General features: G+C 44.9%; 1 protein-coding gene across 1 annotated transcript in view; it reads right to left on the reverse strand.

Moving 5' to 3' along the window:
* Positions 1-22,254, reverse strand: part of LOC139368732 (voltage-dependent L-type calcium channel subunit alpha-1D-like) — a 119,241-nt gene that overhangs the window by 48,942 nt on the left and 48,045 nt on the right. The window contains exons 4-9 of the mRNA XM_071108028.1: positions 22,054-22,193; positions 18,858-18,997; positions 17,889-18,041; positions 11,900-12,096; positions 9,434-9,537; positions 7,548-7,720 (exon numbers count right to left, since the gene is read on the reverse strand). Of these exons, the coding sequence (XP_070964129.1) occupies positions 7,548-7,720; positions 9,434-9,537; positions 11,900-12,096; positions 17,889-18,041; positions 18,858-18,997; positions 22,054-22,193 (907 nt within the window). The remainder of the gene's footprint in view (positions 1-7,547; positions 7,721-9,433; positions 9,538-11,899; positions 12,097-17,888; positions 18,042-18,857; positions 18,998-22,053; positions 22,194-22,254) is intronic.

Genomic DNA, 22,254 nt, shown 5'->3' on the forward strand with positions numbered 1-22,254 from the left:
AGCCAATAACTGGAAGGCATGAAAGAAGGAGATAAGAAGAAGCAGTTGTAGAGCAGAGGAGAGAAGAAGAAGAAGGACATCTATTAGTAGCAGCTAGTGGGCCACACAGAGTTGAACTCTACGTATATTAAAACATGTACATTAAGGAAAGAGGGTTGGTAAAGTATGGTACCTAGACACCACACATAGACAACTGACATAGAGGGGTCTAATAATCTAACAACAGTGACAGATTATACTCTACACAGATATGCCCTAATAAAGCTTTCTGTGGTGACCTAAAAACCAGTGGGTAGATAGATGGCTGGAGCTAGGGTTGCGGCAGTGCCAGGCAGAGCAGTGGGAGCGGGGGGGGGGGGGGGGGGGTTGTCTCATCGCTGCAACTCTCGTACGGACTCAGGAGAGGCGAAGGTAGAGAGCCGTGCGTCCTCCGAAAGACAACCCAACCAAGCCGCACTGCTTCTTAACACAATGCCCACTTAACACAGAAGCCAGCCGCACCAATGTGTCAGAGGAAACACACCGTACACCTGGCTACCGTGTCAGCATGCACTGCGCCCGGCCCGCCATAGGAGTCGCTAGTGAGTGATGGGATAAACCCTCCCCTAACCCGGACGACGCTGGGCCAATTGTGCGCCGCCCCATGGGTCTCCCGGTCGCGGCCGGCCGCAACAGAGCCTTGACTCAAAACCAGAATCTCTACTGGCACGGCTAGCTCTGCGATGCAGTGTCTTAGACCACTGCGCCACTCGGGAGGCACAATCATCTCTTTTTAAACAGACTCACACAGACACCTCAAGGCCTCAAGGGATTCTACCACTGAGTCATGTTTGCCAAGAACCCCCATTCACATTACTTTCACTGGCTGTAAGCCAAAGCATTTGCAACACTGCTACTGAACATGTATAAATACACTATCTGAAATGAAACATTCCATTATTGAGGATGGACTTTGTTTGGGTTATCCTGATCCTGATAAGACACTGCCATAGTATTTACTGTGTTTGTTTACAGTAGCAACCAGCTCAACTAATGTCCCATACAAACTAAATGAGAAACAGCACATCAATACATATTTTGTATTGTAGAGCCCAATAGTGAGAGTACTGCTGATACCGTAGATGAGGCACTCAAACCTACCGGCATGCATTAGTCTAACTCTCTAGATCTCCCAGGCTTTACAGTTAATGACGGGGGAGACAAAAATAGAACAATAGCATCACTGATGTGCCTATTATGTCTACTAAAAATTGCCCAGATGAGATGGATACTACAGCCAATATCTCTCTCTCTCTCTCTCTCTCTCTGCACACTAAAACGTGCATCCATGTATGCATACACAGTCTGTCAGTCAGTCAGTCAACATACACTATGATGGGCATTAATATGGAGTTGGTCCCACCTTTGCTGCTATAACAGCCTCAACTCTTCTGCGAAGGCTTTCCACTAGATGCTGGAACATTGCTGCGGGGACTTGCTTCCGTTCAGCCACAAGAGCGTTAGTGAGGTTGGGCAATTAGGACTGGCTTGCAGTCGGCGTTCCAATTCCTCCCAAAGGAGTTCAATGGAGTTTAGGTCAGGGCTCTGTGCAGGCCAGTCAAGTTCTTCCACACCAATCTCGACAAACCATTTCTGATTGGATCTCGCTTTGTGCACGGGGGCATTGACATGCTGAAACAGAAAAGGGCCTTCCCCAAAATGTTCCCATAAAGTTGGAAGCACAGAATCATCTAGAATGTCATTGTAAGATGTAGCGTTAAGATTTCCCTTCACTGGAACTAAGGGGCTTAGCCCGAAACATGAAAAACAGCCCAGGACCATTATTCCTCCTCCACCAAACTTTACAGTTGGCACTATGCATTGGGGCAGGTAGTGTTGTCCTGGTATCCGCCAAACCCAGATTTGGCCGTCGGACTGCCAGATGGGGAAGCGTGATTCATCACTCCAGAGAACATGTTTCCACTGCTCCAGAGTCCAATGGCGGTGAGCTTTACACCACTCTAGCATTGGCATTGCGCATGGTGATCTTAGGCTTGTGTGTGGCTGCTCGGCCATGGAAACCCATTTCATGAAGCTCCCGACAAACAGTTATTGTGCTGACGTTGCTTCCAGAGGCAGTTTGGAACTCGGTATTGAGTGTTGCAACCGAGGACAGAGGATTTATACGAGCTTCAGCACTCAGCGGTCCCATTCTGTGAGTTTGTGTGGCCTATCACTTTGCAGCCGAGCAGTAGTTGCTCCTAGATAATTTCCACTTCACAATAACAGCACTTACAGTTGACCTGGGCAGCTCTAGCAGGGCAGAAATTTGACGAACTGACTTGTTGGAATGGCGGCATCCTATGAAGGTGCCACGTTGAAAGTCACTGAGCTCTTTAGTAAGGCCATTCTACTGCCAATGTTTGTCTATGGAGATTGAATGGCTGGGTGCTCAATTTTATACACCTGTCAGCAACACGTGTGGCTGAAATAGCCAGATCCACAAATTTGAAGGGCTGTCCACTTACTTCTGTATAAATAGAGTACCTACAATAGCAAATGTCTCATCCCAACAGGAAGCGCTGTGTCGTCATGCATCATGCTGCACACGCTTACATAAAGAGGATTTGGATTACTGTCTCTTTCTTCCATTGAAGTCATATCATCATCATTCCTGTGTGTGTGTGTCTGTGTGTGTGTGTGCGTGTGAGATCATGTGTGTGTGTGTGTGTGTGTGTGTGTGTGTGTGTGTGTGTGTGTGTGTGTGTGTGTGTGTGTGTGTGTGTGTGTGTGTGTGTGTGTGTGTGTGTGTGTTACGGCTGAAGCAGCAGACATGACATTCACTTTCATTTGGTTTACCCAGAATGATAACAATTTCTCAGGAAGTCCTGGGATCAATAGCAATATGATTCAGTGACATAACATCTTAGGAACAGGTGGTAAAACCAACAGGGAACAAACACCCATTATTGCATTCCAAAAACAGATTTATTTCCAACCTGTTTAAAACCTAGACCTCTGTCTCTGTCTCTGAACCACACTGCTGGCCAGGTGCTGGTAACAGGGTAGAGTAGACTTTCAGCATGACTTTCAGTATGCTTTTAGAGAAGAGCACTCAACATGCACTGCGCTGACACAAATGACTGATGATTGGTTGAACATATAAGAAGGTTGTTGGAGCTGTACTGTTAGAGTTCAGTGCAGCCTTTGATGTTATTGACCATAACCTGTTGTTGAATTTTTTTATGTGATATGGCTTTTCAACCTCTGCCAAATTTTGGATTTAGAGATATTTATTTAATAGGCTCTGTCGCAGCCGGCCGCGACCGGGAGGTTCCGTGGGGCGACACACAATTGGCCTAGCGTCGTCCGGGTTAGGAAGGGGTTGGCCAGTAGGGATATCCTTGTCTCATCGGGCACTAGCGACTCCTGTGGCGGGCCGGGCGCAGTGCACGCTAACCAGGTCGCCAGGTGCATGGTGTTTCCTCCGACACATTGGTGCGGCTGGCTTCCGGGTTGGATGTGCGCTGTGTTAAGAAGCAGTGAGGCTTGGTTGGGTTGTGTTTCGGAGGATGCATGTCTCTCGACCTTCGTCTCTCCCGAAACCGTACGGGAGTTGTAGCGACGAGACAAGACAGTAACTACTAACAATTGGATACCACGAAATTGGGGAGAAAAAGGGGTAAATTCAAAATAAAATAAAACAACTAAAACGCTTGATTGCATTTCAAAGAATGAATGTATAGGAGCGAGAGCTGCGTGCATATTATCTGTGACAAACAGGTGCTGTTAGATGACATCCTGTTTCTGCCTGTTTGGAACAGTGTAAACAACACTAAATACATTCAAAGTAACACCAGTCTGTTGTAACAATTTTTTTAAGGCTTTATTACAACATAGCAAACATTAAAAGCAGCTGTGAAATTGCTTTATCCAACATTTTTCCGTTGCATGAGACTTGGCGCTCACAGAATCAGTAGGCTATTAAACAAACACTCAAACAGTAGCAGGTTCTGTCTTATTTCTGTAGATATGGATGATTTATAAAGCCAGGTACATTTAACAGTTAGGCTGTTGATTATAGACCTAATTAAGATGGGGTTTCCTCTCTCTCTCACTTTCGTTAGACAACTAAGGCCAGGGCTGTTCTCATCTAACGTCGCTGCAGCCTCCGCCACATTGTTCTCAACACCAATATGCTGCTTAACGTTGCTATTATGCATAGGGAAAGGCGACAATTCTACGGCGCACTGAACATGAAGTTTCAGAACTGTGGACAGTGACTGTATCCAACGCAGGAGAAATCACATTTGTTATAAAATAATATTCAAAATATTAGATTTGCAACACTATTTTGACATAATATAGTCATATACAGTTTCAGTATCACATCTTAGTGTGAAGTACCATCCTCGTGGCCTCCGCAGTGGATTAGACCACTGAGAATCAGACAGGTGTCTTGTGCACCATGAAAAAATAAGAACATGTTGACTGCTCGACTAAAGAAATCTGGGTCGACCAACAGCCTATCGACCAAACAATCGACCAGTCGACTAAATGGTGTCAGCCCTAGTGGCCAGTAAAGAACTGGTCCTGAACGTCTCTAAAACTAAGAGCATTGTATTTGGTACAAGTTCTAGACCTCAGCTGTATCTGGTAATGAATGGTGTGGCTGTTGAACAAGTTGAGAGGGCTAAATTACTTGGTTTGACCATAGATTGTAAACTTTCAGGATCAAAACATATTGATTCAATGGTTGTAATGATGGGGAGAGGTCTGTCCGGTGAGAAAGATATTGTTTTTTTTGACACCACACTCCATAAAGCAAGTCCTGCATCACTTGTTGTTTTTATAAGAAATTGTTGTAGTGAACTGACACACAGCACTGACACACACACTTATCCTACCAGACATGCCACCAGGGGTCTTTTCACAGTCCCCAGGTCCAGAACAAATTAAAGGAAACATACAGTATTATACAGACCCATGATTGAATGGAACTCCCTTCCATCTTATATAGCACAAGTGAACCGCAAACCTGGTTTCAAAAAACAAATAAAGCAACACCTCACGCCTCTCCCCCATGTGACCTACTTGTTGTGTGTATGTACTGACATGTATGTGGAAGTGATAGACGAACACACACAATACATGTTAATCTTCTAAATGTATGTCAGTTGTAATGTATTTTATTTGGTATGTCTTCTCCTTTGTGTCGGACCCCAGTAAGACTAGCTGTCGCCATTGGCGTCGGCTAATAGGGATCCTAATAACATCTAAACCTAAGTAGAACAGAGGGGAATGAGATGTGAAGGGGGTGGTGAGGTAGGAGAACAGAGGGGAATGAGATGTGAAGGGGGTGGTGAGGTAGGAGAACAGAGGGGAATGAGATGTGAAGGAGGTGGTGAGGTAGGAGAACAGAGGGGAATGAGATGTGAAGGAGGTGGTGAGGTAGTACAACAGAGGGGAATGAGAGGTGAAGGGGGTGGTGTGTTAGGATAACAGAGGGGAAAGAGATGTGAAGGAGGTGGTGAGGTAGGAGAACAGAGGGGAATGAGATGTGAAGGGGGTGGTGAGGTAGGAGAACAGAGGGGAATGAGATGTGAAGGAGGTGGTGAGGTAGGAGAACAGAGGGGAATGAGATGTGAAGGAGGTGGTGAGGTAGGAGAACAGAGGGGAATGAGATGTGAAGGGGGTGGTGAGGTAGGAGAACAGAGGGGAATGAGATGTGAAGGAGGTGGTGAGGTAGGAAAACAGAGGGGAATGAGATGTGAAGGGGGTGGTGAGGTAGGAGAACAGAGGGGAATGAGATGTGAAGGGTGTGGTGAGGTGGTAGAACAGTAGGGGAATGATATGTGAAGGAGGTGGTGAGGTAGGAGAACAGAGGGGAATGAGATGTGAAGGGGGTGGTGAGGTAGGAGAACAGAGGGGAATGAGATGTGAAGGAGGTGGTGAGGTAGGAGAACAGAGGGGAATGAGATGTGAAGGGGGTGGTGAGGTAGGAGAACAGAGGGGAATGAGATGTGAAGGGGGTGGTGAGGTAGGAGAACAGAGGGGAATGAGATGTGAAGGAGGTGGTGAGGTAGGAGAACAGAGGGGAATGAGATGTGAAGGGTGTGGTGAGGTGGTAGAACAGTAGGGGAATGAGATGTGAAGGAGGTGGTGAGGTAGGAGAACAGAGGGGAATGAGATGTGAAGGGGGTGGTGAGGTAGGAGAACAGAGGGGAATGAGATGTGAAGGAGGTGGTGAGGTAGGAGAACAGAGGGGAATGAGATGTGAAGGGGGTGGTGAGGTAGGAGAACAGAGGGGAATGAGATGTGAAGGGGGTGGTGAGGTAGGAGAACAGAGGGGAATGAGATGTGAAGGGGGTGGTGAGGTAGGAGAACAGAGGGGAATGAGATGTGAAGGAGGTGGTGAGGTAGGAAAACAGAGGGGAATGAGATGTGAAGGGGGTGGTGAGGTAGGAGAACAGAGGGGAATGAGATGTGAAGGGGGTGGTGAGGTAGGAGAACAGAGGGGAATGAGATGTGAAGGAGGTGGTGAGGTAGGAAAACAGAGGGGAATGAGATGTGAAGGGGGTGGTGAGGTAGGAGAACAGAGGGGAATGAGATGTGAAGGGGGTGGTGAGGTAGGAGAACAGAGGGGAATGAGATGTGAAGGGGGTGGTGAGGTAGGAGAACAGAGGGGAATGAGATGTGAAGGAGGAGGTGAGGTAGGAGAACAGAGGGGAATGAGATGTGAAGGGGGTGGTGAGGTAGGAGAACAGAGGGGAATGAGATGTGAAGGGGGTGGTGAGGTAGGAGAACAGAGGGGAATGAGATGTGAAGGAGGTGGTGAGGTAGGAGAACAGAGGGGAATGAGATGTGAAGGGGGTGGTGAGGTAGGAGAACAGAGGGGAATGAGATGTGAAGGGGGTGGTGAGGTAGGAGAACAGAGGGGAATGAGATGTGAAGGAGGTGGTGAGGTAGGAGAACAGAGGGGAATGAGATGTGAAGGAGGTGGTGAGGTAGGAGAACAGAGGGGAATGAGATGTGAAGGGGGTGGTGAGGTAGGAGAACAGAGGGGAATGAGATGTGAAGGGGGTGGTGAGGTAGGAGAACAGAGGGGAATGAGATGTGAAGGAGGTGGTGAGGTAGGAGAACAGAGGGGAATGAGATGTGAAGGGGGTGGTGAGGTAGGAGAACAGAGGGGAATGAGATGTGAAGGAGGTGGTGAGGTAGGAAAACAGAGGGGAATGAGATGTGAAGGGGGTGGTGAGGTAGGAGAACAGAGGGGAATGAGATGTGAAGGAGGTGGTGAGGTAGGAGAACAGAGGGGAATGAGATGTGAAGGGTGTGGTGAGGTGGTAGAACAGTAGGGGAATGATATGTGAAAGAGGTGGTGAGGTAGGAGAACAGAGGGGAATGAGATGTGAAGGAGGTGGTGAGGTAGGAGAACAGAGGGGAATGAGATGTGAAGGGGGTGGTGAGGTAGGAGAACAGAGGGGAATGAGATGTGAAGGAGGTGGTGAGGTAGGAGAACAGAGGGGAATGAGATGTGAAGGGGGTGGTGAGGTAGGAGGACTCACGGATGCGTTTTCCCCCCTCCTCGTCCCCCTCCTCGTCATTCTCAGGGTCGATGTCCTCGGCCTGAGTGATCCAGTCCAGGTAGCCCTTCAGATCCTCCTCCAGCTGCTGCTTCTCTCTCAGCTTCTGGAAGTCTCCACGAGCCTTGGCCTTCTCTCTCTCCTTGGAAAACTCTCTGTGGACGGACACACACACACAAAGACAAAACCTCAGAAACCTGTTCCCTCTATGTGTGTATTTCTGTGTGTGCACTCTCGTGTGTGTGTACAGTGCCTTGCGAAAGTATTCGGCCCCCTTGAACTTTGCGACCTTTTGCCACATTTCAGGCTTCAAACATAAAGATATAAAACTGTATTTTTTTGTGAAGAATCAACAACAAGTGGGACACAATCATGAAGTGGAACGAAAAATTGGGCGTGCAAAATGATTCAGCCCCTTTACTTTCAGTGCAGCAAACTCTCTCCAGAAGTTCAGTGAGGATCTCTGAATGATCCAATGTTGACCTAAATGACTAATGATGATAAATACAATCCACCTGTGTGTAATCAAGTCTCCGTATAAATGCACCTGCACTGTGATAGTCTCAGAGGTCCGTTAAAAGCGCAGAGAGCATCATGAAGAACAAGGAACACACCAGGCAGGCCCGAGATACTGTTGTGAAGAAGTTTAAAGCCGGATTTGGATACAAAAAGATTTCCCAAGCTTTAAACATCCCAAGGAGCACTGTGCAAGCGATAATATTGAAATGGAAGGAGTATCAGACCACTGCAAATCTACCAAGACCTGGCCGTCCCTCTAAACTTTCAGCTAATACAAGGAGAAGAGTGATCAGAGATGCAGCCAAGAGGCCCATGATCACTCTGGATGAACTGCAGAGATCTACAGCTGAGGTGGGAGACTCTGTCCATAGGACAACAATCAGTCGTATATTGCACAAATCTGGCCTTTATGGAAGAGTGGCAAGAAGAAAGCCATTTCTTAAAGATATCCATAAAAAGTGTTGTTTCAAGTTTGCCACAAGCCACCTGGGAGACACACCAAACATGTGGAAGAAGGTGCTGTGGTCAGATGATACCAAAATTGAACTTTTTGGCAACAATGCAAAACGTTATGTTTGGCGTAAAAGCAACACAGCTGAACACACCATCCCCACTGTCAAACATGGTGGTGGCAGCATCATGGTTTGGGCCTGCTTTTCTTCAGCAGGGACAGGGAAGATGGTTAAAATTGATGGGAAGATGGATGGAGCCAAATACAGGACCATTCTGGAAGAAAACCTGATGGAGTCTGCAAAAGACCTGAGACTGGGACGGAGATTTGTCTTCCAACAAGACAATGATCCAAAACATAAAGCAAAATCTACAATGGAATGGTTCAAAAATAAACATATCCAGGTGTTAGAATGGCCAAGTCAAAGTCCAGACCTGAATCAAATCGAGAATCTGTGGAAAGAACTGAAAACTGCTGTTCACAAATGCTCTCCATCCAACCTCACTGAGCTCGAGCTGTTTTGCAAGGATGAATGGGAAAAAATGTCAGTCTCTCGATGTGCAAAACTGATAGAGACATACCCCAAGCGACTTACAGCTGTAATCGCAGCAAAAGGTGGCGCTACAAAGTATTAACTTAAGGGGGCTGAATAATTTTGCACGCCCAATTTTTCAGTTTTTGATTTGTTTTTGAAATATCCAATAAATGTCGTTCCACTTCATGATTGTGTCCCACTTGTTGTTGATTCTTCACAAAAAAATACAGTTTTATATCTTTATGTTTGAAGCCTGAAATGTGGCAAAATGTCGCAAAGTTCAAGGGGGCCGAATACTTTCGCAAGGCACTGTATGTGTGCATATGTTCAGTATATAGGACAATGATGATTCTAATGTCTTACCCGCTTAAAACTCCCAGAACCAGGTTGAGAACGAAGAAGGAGCCGAAGATGACCAGACTGACGAAGTAAACCCAGGGCAACTCAAAGCCCATGGCATCATTCATCTGAAACAACAAAAACAGTCACAGTTAGCTTTAGAGGACAATCGTGAAGTTCCTGGGAAAACTAGATCAGCCACCTACAGTTGAAGTGGGAAGTTTACATACACTTAGGTTGGAGTCATTAAAACTAGTTTTTCAACCACTCCACAAATTTCTTGTTAACAAACTATAGTTTTGGCAAGTCGGTTAAGACATCTACTTTGTGCAAGTAATTTTTCCAACAATTGTTTACAGACAGATTATTTCACTTCTAATTCACTGTATCACAATTCCAGTGGGTCAGAAGTTTACATACACAAGTATGTAAGTAAGTTGTGTTATTTCCTCTTTTCAGTGACTCTCTCTTTAAGACAAGTGTGTGTGCAGGCTTTTACTTCACCCAAAACAGTAACACAGCTCATTTGTTGATGAAGACTATGAATCAGGTTGTGTTACAGTTGGCTGGAGCAAAATCCTGCACCCACAGCGCAGAAAAGATTTCCCACCACTGCTATAAAGAATCTGTCTCTCAGGACACTACACACAGGAGAGTATAGATGTGTGAGCAGACCATAGATAGAGGGGAGGGGAGGTCAAATATCTGCCAATCATCTCTCCATTCCTCCTCTGTGTTCAGCTCCCACTCCATCCCTTTCATGTCTGTTGAGTGGCTGCGTCTTTCCTCCACTCGCATTGTCACCTTCACCCCATCCATGGCTTCATTAGCATCGCATCACCATGGTAACTGGTACATGAACGAAAAGAAGAGAGGGCAGTACTGATAGAGCGGGAGGGAGAGTCAGACAGAAGAGAAGAGAAAGCAAGAGAGTAAGAGGAAAGAAGAGATGGAGCAGGAATAGGGTTCAGGGACAGGGGTAGGGTTCAGGGGTAGGGTTCAGGGACAGGAATAGGGTTCAGGGACAGGGGTAGGGTTCAGGGACAGGAATAGGGTTCAGGGGTAGGGTTCAGGGACAGGAATAGGGTTCAGGGGTAGGGTTCAGGGACAGGAATAGGGTTCAGGGACAGGGGTATGGTTCAGGGGTAGGGTTCAGGGACAGGAATAGGGTTCAGGGGTATGGTTCAGGGACAGGAATAGGGTTAGGGTTCAGGGGTATGGTTCAGGGACAGGGGTAGGGTTCAGGGACAGGGGTATGGTTCAGGGGTAGGATTCAGGGACAGGAAAAGGGTTCAGGGGTAGGGTTCAGGGGTAGGGTTCAGGGACAGGGGTAGGGTTCAGGGTTAGGGTTCAGGGACAGGAATAGGGTTCAGGGTTCAGGGGTAGGGTTCAGGGACAGGGGTATGGTTCAGGGACAGGGTTATGGTTCAGGGACAGGAATATGAATAGGGTTCAGGGACAGGGTTCAGGGACAGGAATAGGGTTCAGAGACAGGGGTACGGTTCAGGGACAGGGGTATGGTTCATGGTTCAGGGTTCAGGGACAGGAATAGGGTTCAGGGACACAGGTAGGGTTCAGAGTTCAGAGACAGTGGTAGGATTAGGGGATAGGGTTCAGGGACAGGGGTATGGTTCAGGGACAGGGTTCAGGGTTCAGGGACAGCGGTAGGGTTAGGGGACAGAGAGAGAGAGAGGGAGAAAGTGAGAGAGAGAGAAAGTGAGAGAGAGAGAAAGTGAGAGATAGAGAAAGTGAGAGAAAAAAGGATAGGCTACGACAACCGAGAACAGGTAGGCTGCTACTTTATATTCTGAATGGAGCTGATGTTTGTTTAAGTGTGTAGGACGAGTGCAGCATCAATTAGCCTAGCTACCTAGCTAGCTAGCGTAACTAGCTTCTCCCAACTTAATACAGTCAAGACAGGTACTACGTAATCATATTGAATGATAAATAACCTAGATATGGCAGCTATTAGTATACTATAGCACAAGCCGGCTTGGTTGATTGCTCTGTCGTCTCTCCCTCCCTCCTCCCTGTGTCACTCGCTCACATTCACAGTAGCCTACACACAGCACAGCCCCTGCTAGAGCGTCACCTCTCTCTACCTCACACTTTATCAACTCTGGTTAATAAAGTAGCTTAAACACTTTTCTGCTGCTTCCCTCACTCGGATTTGACCCGGGTCTGGATCCGACTAGGTCTATACTAGTCTAGTTGTCCTCGGGTCCGTTCGGAACGTGTTTCTATATTTTAAAAATGTATTCATGCATATCAGCTCCGAATGGGAAAGCCCCAGGTTCATCTTGGTACGGGTCCAAGAAGTTGGAGACCTCTAGTCTGACATGTTATAGGTTCTATAGGTTGGATTTGATTGGAGCTCATCCAGTATTAGCGATGACGCTAAGCTAACCCTGTTGAAACCTCTGTGTTACTGTGAGTAGAGATGGCTAACTAGTTGCTAGCTGGGTGTGGTTCATGAAGCAGCAGCCTCACCCAGTAGAGAACATCAGTCCAGCCCTCCATGGTGATACACTGGAAAACAGTAAGCATGGCAAACAGGAAGTTGTCAAAGTTGGTGATGCCACCGTTGGGGCCATGCCATCCCTCTCTACACACAGTCCCATTCATCATGCACTGGCGCCCATGGCCTGACACTGCACACGGAACAGGCTCCTCCTCTGCCAGAATGCCTACAGGGATATAGAAAGAGAGAGGGGAAGGGAGAGATATGGGAGAAAGAGGGAAGGAGAATAGTTAGAAGTTACTAAACATGGACAACAATAACGCACCGCATGGAATGCCAGCTTAGTAAACAATGACACAAAACATCAGAGGGCAACAAGAATATCAAATACAGTCAGAGGTGTGAAAAAACACTTGGACGCACAGAGAAGTGTGGCTTTTTATTCCTTTATAAAGCAAACCATTTCGTCTAGTTTAGCTTACATACTCTTGTTTACAGATACACATTTTATATGTATACATGTATAGTGTGCAGTACAGTGTTTAACACAGTATTCTTATGGGACACTAGCACATCAGAGGCATTTTTTCTCTCTCTCTCTCTCTCACACACACACACACACACACACACACACACACACACACACACACACACACGCACACACACACACACACACACAACCTTTCTCACTGTCCCTAACTCCCTGCTGATGTTGCATGCAAATTACATTCATAATCACACACAATACATTCATAATCACACACACACATTACATTCATAATCACACATATTACATTCATAATCACACACACACATTACATTCATAATCACACACACACATTACATTCATAATCACACACACACACATTACATTCATAATCACACACATTACATTCATAATCACACACACACATTACATTCATAATCACACACACACATTACATTCATAATCACACACACATTACATTCATAATCACACACACACATTACATTCATAATCACACACACATTACATTCATAATCACACACATTACATTCATAATCACACACATTACATTCATAATCACACACATTACATTCATAATCACACACACATTACATTCATAATCACACACATTACATTCATAATCACACACATTACATTCATAATCACACACATTACATTCATAAATTCACCCTCTGCAGTTCCACTTCATCTGCTCAACTGACATGGCTTACACCGGATGTGTACCAAACTCACTAAAAGTGGCAGTAATAAAGCCTCTCTTGAAAAAGCCAAACCTTGACCCAGAAAATATAAAAAACTATCGGCCAATATCGAATCTTCCATTCCTCTCAAAAATTTAAGAAAAGGCTGTTGCGCAGCAACTCACTGCCTTCCTGAAGACAAAGAATGTATACGAAATGCTTCAGTCTGGTTTTAGACCCCATCATAGCACTGAGACGGCACTTGTGAAGGTGGTAAATGACATTTTAATGGCATCGGACCGAGGCTCGGCATCTGTCCTCGTGCTCCTAGACCTTAGTGCTGCTTTTGATACCATCGATCACCACATTCTTTTGGAGAGATTGGAAACCCAAATTGGTCTACACGGACAAGTTCTGGCCTGGTTTAGATCTTATCTGTCGGAAAGATATCAGTTTGTCTCTGTGAATGGTTTGTCCTCTGACAAATCAACTGTAAATTTCGGTGTTCCTCAAGGTTCCGTTTTAGGACCACTATTGTTTTCACTATATATTTTACCTCTTGGGGATGTTATTCGAAAACATAATGTTAACTTTCACTTCTATGCGGATGACACACAGCTGTACATTTCAATGAAACATGGTGGAGCCCCAAAATTGCACTTGCTAGAAGCATGTGTTTCAGACATAAGGAAGTGGATGGCTGCAAACTTTCTACTTTTTTTCGGACAAAACAGAGATGCTTGTTCTAGGTCCCAAGAAACAAAGAGATCTTCTGTTGAATCTGACAATTAATCTTAATGGTTGTACAGTCGTCTCAAATAAAACTGTGAAGGACCTCGGCGTTACTCTGGACCCTGATCTCTCTTTTGAAGAACGTATCAAGACCATTTCAAGGACAGCTTTTTTCCATCTACGTAACATTGCAAAAATCAGAAACGTTCTGTCCAAAAATGATGCAGAAAAATTAATCCATGCTTTTGTCACTTCTAGGTTAGACTACTGCAATGCTCTACTTTCCGGCTACCTGGATAAAGCACTAAATAAACTTCAGTTAGTGCTAAATACGGCTGCTAGAATCCTGACTAGAACCAAAAAATGTGATCATATTACTCCAGTACTAGCCTCCCTACACTGGCTTCCTGTCAAAGCAAGGGCTGATTTCAAGGTTTTACTGCTACCTATCGCTCTGATTTGGTCCTGCCGTACATACCTACACGTACGCTACGGTCACAAGACGCAGGCCTCCTAATTGTCCCTAGAATTTCTAAGCAAACAGCTGGAGGCAGGGCTTTCTCCTATAGAGCTCCATTTTTATGGAACGGTCTGCCTACCCATGTCAGAGACGCAAACTCGGTCTCAACCTTTAAGTCTTTACTGAAGACTCATCTCTTCAGTGGGTCATATGATTGAGTGTAGTCTGGCCCAGGAGTGGGAAGGTGAACGGAAAGGCTCTGGAGCAACAAACCGCCCTTGCTGTCTCTGCCTGGCCGGTTCCCCTCTTTCTACTGGGATTCTCTGCTTCTAACCCTATTACAGGGGCTGAGTCACTGGCTTACTGGGGCTCTCTCATGCCGTCCCTGGAAGGGGTGCGTCACCTGAGTGGGTTGATTCACTGATGTGGTCATCCTGTCTGGGTTGGCGCCCCCCCTTGGGTTGTGCCATGGTGGAGATCTTTGTGGGCTATACTCAGCCTTGTCTCAGGATGGTAAGTTGGTGGTTGAAGATATCCCTCTAGTGGTGTGGGGGCTGTGCTTTGGCAAAGTGGGTGGGGTTATATCCTTCCTGTTTGGCCCTGTCCGGGGGTGTCCTCGGATGGGGCCACAGTGTCTCCTGACCCCTCCTGTCTCAGCCTCCAGTATTTATGCTGCAGTAGTTTATGTGTCGGGGGGCTAGGGTCAGTCTGTTATATCTGGAGTACTTCTCCTGTCCTATTCGGTGTCCTGTGTGAATCTAAGTGTGCATTCTCTAATTCTCTCCTTCTCTCTTTCTTTCTCTCTCTCGGAGGACCTGAGCCCTAGGACCATGCCCCAGGACTACCTGACATGATGACTCCTTGCTGTCCCCAGTCCACCTGACCGTGCTGCTGCTTATTATTCGACCATGCTGGTCATTTATGAACATTTGAACATCTTGGCCATGTTCTGTTATAATCTCCACCCGGCACAGCCAGAAGAGGACTGGCCACCCCACATAGCCTGGTTCCTCTCTAGGTTTCTTCCTAGGTTTTGGCCTTTCTAGGGAGTTTTTCCTAGCCACCATGCTTCTACACCTGCATTGCTTTCTGTTTGGGGTTTTAGGCTGGGTTTCTGTACAGCACTTTGAGATATCAGCTGATGTACGAAGGGCTATATAAATAAATTTGATTTGATTTGATAATCACACACATTACATTCATAATCACACACATTACATTCATAATCACACACATTACACTCATAATCACACACACATTACATTCATAATCACACACACATTACATTCATAATCACACATATTACATTCATAATCACACACATATTACATTCATAATCACACACACATTACATTCATAATCACACACACATTACATTCATAATCACACACATTACATTCATAATCACACACACATTACATTCATAATCACACACATTACATTCATAATCACACACATTACATTCATAATCACACACACATTACATTCATAATCACACACATTACATTCATAATCACACACATTACATTCATAATGACACACATTACATTCATAATCACACACATTACATTCATAATCACACACATTACATTCATAATCACACACATTACATTCATAATCACACACATTACATTCATAATCACACACATTACATTCATAATCACACACACATTACATTCATAATCACACACATTACATTCATAATCACACACATTACATTCATAATCACACACATTACATTCATAATGACACACATTACATTCATAATCACACACATTACATTCATAATCACACACATTACATTCATAAATTCACCCCCTGCAGTTCCACTTCATCTGCTCAACTGACATGGCTTACATCTCCTTTCATCCATAATCGCTTCTAATAGCATGATGATGAGAAGGAGTCCCAGGTAGGTGCCTTTCTCAAGGGCAAACATCAGCATAGAGCCCCGGATTACAGCTAGCAGAGATCTGGGTCTACCCTGCCCTGTATTGCTGCTTCTAAACTACCACAGGGATGTAAACAAGCAAGTAACAAAGAGAAAGAGCAATACACATGTTGTCCATCAACTCCCCACTATTAAACCAGATTATTGTAGCTGAGAAATGAAACAATGTCATCTAGCTTTCATATACATGTTTCATATAGATCCCCCTGATTGACTGGAAGTAATATTCATTCATATTCATTCATATTCAGGGACTGAGTGCTAGAATAAGGGTCATGATTGTCAGCAGATTAAATATTGAATCAAAGCTGATTTCAACTAGTGAGTGACTGAAGTCTTAGGGTTTGTACAGACAGATGATTCATATCAGTCACAAAAGGATTGAGCCTAGTGTTTTTCTACAGTATTGGTTATCAGTAATGCTGCGTTTAGATGCACGAGGTAGATGGCAAACAGGATGCCATTGGTTTCAATGAGAGAACGACCTAGATGCCTCTGGGGGCTGGCGGTGAATGCCTTCAGCCACCACGGTAGACAGGATGCCATTGATTTCAATGAGAGAACGACCTAAATGCCGCTGAGGGATGGCGGTGAATGCCTTCAGCCACCACGGTAGACAGGATGCCATTGGTTTCAATGAGAGAACGACCCAGATGCCGCTGAGGGCTGGCGATGAATGACTTCAGCCACCACGGTAGACAGGATGCCATTGGTTTCAATGAGAGAACGACCTAAATGCCGCTGGGGGCTGGCGGTGAATGCCTTCAGCCACCACGGTAGACAGGATGCCATTGGTTTCAATGAGAGAACGACCCAGATGCCGCTGAGGGCTGGCGATGAATGACTTCAGCCACCACGGTAGACAGGATGCCATTGGTTTCAATGAGAGAACGACCTAAATGCCGCTGGGGGCTGGCGGTGAATGCCTTCAGCCACCACGGTAGACAGGATGCCATTGGTTTCAATGAGAGAACGACCCAGATGCCGCTGAGGGCTGGCGGTGAATGCCTTCAGCCACCACGGTAGACAGGATGCCATTGGTTTCAATGAGAGAACGACCCAGATGCCGCTGAGGGCTGGCGGTGAATGCCTTCAGCCACCACGGTAGACAGGATGCCATTGGTTTCAATGAGAGAACGACCCAGATGCCGCTGAGGGCTGGCGGTGAATGCCTTCAGCCACCACGGTAGACAGGATGCCATTGGTTTCAATGAGAGAACGACCCAGATGCCGCTGAGGGCTGGCGGTGAATGCCTTCAGCCACCACGGTAGACAGGATGTCATTGGTTTCAATGAGAGAATGACCTAAATGCCGCTGGGGGCTGGCGGTGAATGCCTTCAGCCACCACGGTAGACAGGACTGCCGCCAGAGTTAAAATATTGAAACTTTTGCCGTCTGCCATAGCATTGTTTTCTACCGGATGTTGATTTGCACTGATTGTTTACTGAAATCACTATAGCAACACACACCATTGTGCAGGCTTGCTTTTTCCGGCACCATCTTCCTTGCTTTCTTGTCCCGCTATTCCGACTGGTACAACTTTCTTTTGCATCCATCATCTAAATGCAGCATAACTTTTGTCTGTCTTTTTATGTAGAGCTGACGTGCATCAAAATATGGAAAGAGTTTAACTTGTGACAGACAGAGGAGGACTGAGATGGACAGATTACGGACGCAGGGCCTTACCGGTGCCCACCAGGTAGCAAGTGGCGTGCATCTTGCCGATGAAGAGTTCCAAGCCGATGATGGCATAGATGATGATGACGAAGAGGACTAGCAGAGCGATGTGGAGCAGAGGAACCATGGCTTTAATGATGGCGTTCAACACTACCTGTAAACCTGACAGAGACAGAGAGAGAGGGCTCAGATACACACACACACACACACACACACACACACACACACACACACACACACACACACACACACAGTATAATGCTATGCGGACATAACGAACCTAATTCTAAACTATTTATTGATGTTTATGCCTATGGATTTCAGACTGTGCACAGGTATCAATGAAAACGTCACATTGAACTAGAGACATATGAAGATTTTAATTCCAAAATGCTATATATTTATTTTCAGAAATGCAGGTAAATGAGCTTTTATTGCTGAAAGAAATGATGAAAGAGAGAGTGAAAAAACACACCATTCTAATTATGTAACGGGGTTGTTCAATGACATGTATTTGTTTTAAGTCATTCACTTGATGGTTTCATTTCAGAGAGACAAATAATCATATTTTTCCCAAAATGCTATATATCCACCTCATATGGGATCTGTATGTAAAACATTTGACATGTTAGTCATTTAGCAGAAGCTCGTATCCAGAGTGACTTTGAGTAAGTGCATTCATCTTAAGATAGCTAACAATTATCACAATCAAATATTCCATTCTAGCTAAACAATGGATATATAGCATTTTGCCCCAAAAACATTTTCATACACATCTAAAATCTATGAATGAATTATCTGAGAATAGTAATATTTTACACACACATGAAGGTACCCATAAGCAATATTTTAAAAAGATGAAAAAACACAAATGTGAAAAATTGGTGTTTGGCATTTTGGAAATAAACTCTTCATATGGTATAAACATGGTAACATATCTCCATAGTGAAGACATGTTCTGGCACAATGGCGACTCACTGGGTACTCCTGAGACAAGACGGAGGGGGCGGAGCACACGGAATGCTCGGAGGGCCTTGACGTCAAAGCCTCCTGGTTTACCCCCCTGAGCCCCCGCATCACCCTCTTTGGTTATCACCTCCAGAACTACACTGAACAACCTGTGAGGGAGGAGAGAGGGGAAGGAGAGATAAAGAGAGAGAGAGAGAGAGAAGAGAGAGAGAGAGAGAGAGAGAGAGAGAGAGAGAGAGATAAAGAGAGAGAGAGAGAGATAAAGAGAGAGAGAGAGAGATAAAGAGAGAGAGAGAGAGATAAAGAGAGAGAGAGACAGAGAGAGAGAGAGAGATAAAAGAGAGAGAGAGAGAGAGAGAGAGAGAGAGAGAGAGAGAGAGAGAGAGAGAGAGAGAGAGAGAGAGAGAGAGAGAGATAAAGAGAGAGATAGAAAGAGAGAGAGAGAACGAGAGAGAACGAGAGAGAGAGATAAAGAGAGAGAGAGAGATAAAGAGAGAGAGAGAGAGAGAGAGAGAGAGAGATAAAGAGAGAGATAGAAAGAGAGAGAGAGAACGAGAGAGAGAGAGAGAGAGAGAGAGAGAGAGAAAGAGAGAGAACGAGAGAGAGAGATAAAGAGAGAGAGAGAGATAAAGAGAGAGAGAGAGAGAGAGAGAGAGATAGAAAGAAGAGAGAGAGAGAGAGAGAGAGAGAGAGAGAAAGAGAGAGAACGAGAGAGAGAGATAAAGAGAGAGAGAGAGATAAAGAAAGAGAGAGAGAGAGAGAGAGAGAGAGAGAGATAGAAAGAGAGAGAGAGAGAGAGAGAGAGAGAGAGAGAGAAAGAGAGAGAACGAGAGAGAGAGATAAAGAGAGAGAGAGAGATAAAGAGAGAGAGAGAGAGAGAGAGAGAGAGAGAGAGATAAAGAGAGAGATAGAAAGAGAGAGAGAGAACGAGAGAGAGAGAGAGAGAAAGAGAGAGAGAGAGAGAACGAGAGAGAGAGAGAGAAATATCACAAAGGTCAGACACACAGAGAAATTGATGACATCATTGTAACATACAGCTCTGAGAATCAGGTGACAGAGCTTTGATTTATCTTAATGGTATTTTCTGGGCCATCTACTGTAGTGTGTATGGGTGTGTGTGTTTTATTGTCACATACACCAAACAGGTGCAGTGAAACGTGTTGTTTAATCCCCCTTTATCTCTCTATGTTTACATTCAGTGTTTCACACCTCGTCCTCAGTTTACACTGGAGCTCCACGAGGAAGCTGTGCAGGATATAAACGTCACCCTGACCACCACACAAGGTCTCTGTGTGTGTGTGTGTGTGTGTTTCCCCTGATTAACACACCCCAGAGTCTGTCTGCCAACACACCCCTCAATATAATTATATATTTCTGTCAATAATGAGTGTAGGAAAATATAATTCAAATGATATCAACTACCATTACAGAAAGCCACTGAAACGAGAGAAAATAACGAGAAGAATACCCTTCAAGGAAGGCTCAGCTCTTCCCAGATATAACCTACTCATTCAAGGGTTTTTCTTTATTTGTACTATTTTCTACATTGTACAATAATAGTGAAGACATCAAATCTATGAAATAACACATATGGAATCATGTAGTAACCAAAAAAGTGTTTAACAAATCAAAATATATTTTATATTTGAGATTCTTTAAAGTAGCCACCCTTTGCCTTGATGACAGCTTTGTACACTCTTGGCATTTTCTCAACCAGCTTCATGAGGTAGTCACATGGAATGCATTTCAATTAATAGCTGTGCCTTGTTAAAAGTACATTTCTTTCCTTCTTAATGCGTTTGAGTCAATCAGTTGTGTTGTGACAAGATAGTGGTGGTATACAGAAGATAGTCCTATTTGGTAAAAGACCAAGTCCATATTGTGGCAAAAGCAAAGAGAAATGACAGTCCATCATTACTTTAAGAAATGAAAGTCAGTCAATGCAGAAAATGTAAAGAAATATGAAAGTTTCTTCAAGTGCAGTCGCAAAAACCATCAAGCACTATGATGAAACTGGCTCTCATGAGGACCTCCACAGGAAAGGAAGACCCAGAGTTACATTTACTGCAGAGGATAAGTTCATTAGAGCTACCAGCCTCAGAAAATGCTTCACAGAATACAAATAACAGACACATCTCAACATCAACTGTTCAGAGGAGACTGTGAATCAGTCCTTTATGGTCAAATGCTTCAAAGAAACCACTACTAAAGGACACCAATAAGAAGAAGAGACTTGCTTGGGCCAAGAAACACGAGCAATGGACATTAGACCGGTGGAAATCTGTCCATTGGTCTGATCCAAATTTGAGATTTTTGGTTCCAACCGCTGTGTCTTTGTGAGACGCAGAGTAGGCGAACAAATGATCTCTGCATGTGTGGTTTCCACCATGAAGCATGGAGGAGGAGGTGTGATGATGTGGGGGTGCTTTGATTTGTTCAAACATTTTTTGGTTAGTACAAGATTCCATGTGTGTTATTTCATAGTTTTGATGTCTTCACTTATATTCTACAGTGTAGAAAATAGTAAAAATAAAGAAAAACCCTTGAATGAGTAGGTGTGCCCAAACTTTTGACTGGTACTGTATCATGGGATCCAGCATTATGTAGTAGGCTACACTAAGTATTTTTTTCCCATTTCCTTTTTTAAAATCAGAAGCGAGTGTGTGACTTCCTCCTGACCAGAACCCAAATCCTAAAACCATGTGACAGACAACAGGATCTCAGGTCATTCACAGAGGTACTACCGTGTGTGTGTGTGTGTGTGTGTGTGTGTGTGTGTGTGTGTGTGTGTGTGTGTGTGTGTGTGTGTGTGATTGCCAGAGCCTCTTGTTGTTACTGGATGTGGTGAAGAGACTTAAGCCGATGATCCTTCTTGATCAAATAGTGACTGATACACAGGGAGGGTGAATTGTTGCATGTGTGTTTTCTCTCTGAATATGTTGCTGTGTGTTTGTGTGTTCTACAGTGTTTTTCATTACATAACATCTTACAACATACTTGTGTTTATGTTAACATTTTTGTAACCTTTCAGTGTTCAGTGCTCATTCAGTCCACCAGACTGGGCTTTATTTTGGGCCTTGGGCATCAGCAGGATCTGACATAGTCATGTGTGTACATGCATGCGCGTGTGTGTGTGTGTGTACGCACCTGAGTGTGTGTGTGTGTGTGTGAGTACATGCATGTGTGTGAGGAATGTGGTACTTACCCTACTATGACAATGACAAAATCTAGCATGTTCCAGCCATTCCTTACGTAGGAGTTCTGATGCATGACTAAACCATACGCTATGATCTTCAGAAAGGTCTCTATCGTAAAGATGATCAGGAAGGCATATTCTACTGTTTCCTGTGGGGAGGGAGGGAAAGTGAGGGTGAGAAAAAAAGACAGAGGGGGCCATTAGACATCA

Source organism: Oncorhynchus clarkii, chromosome 16 (genome assembly GCF_045791955.1).
Source record: "Oncorhynchus clarkii lewisi isolate Uvic-CL-2024 chromosome 16, UVic_Ocla_1.0, whole genome shotgun sequence".
Classification (NCBI taxonomy): domain Eukaryota; kingdom Metazoa; phylum Chordata; class Actinopteri; order Salmoniformes; family Salmonidae; genus Oncorhynchus; species Oncorhynchus clarkii.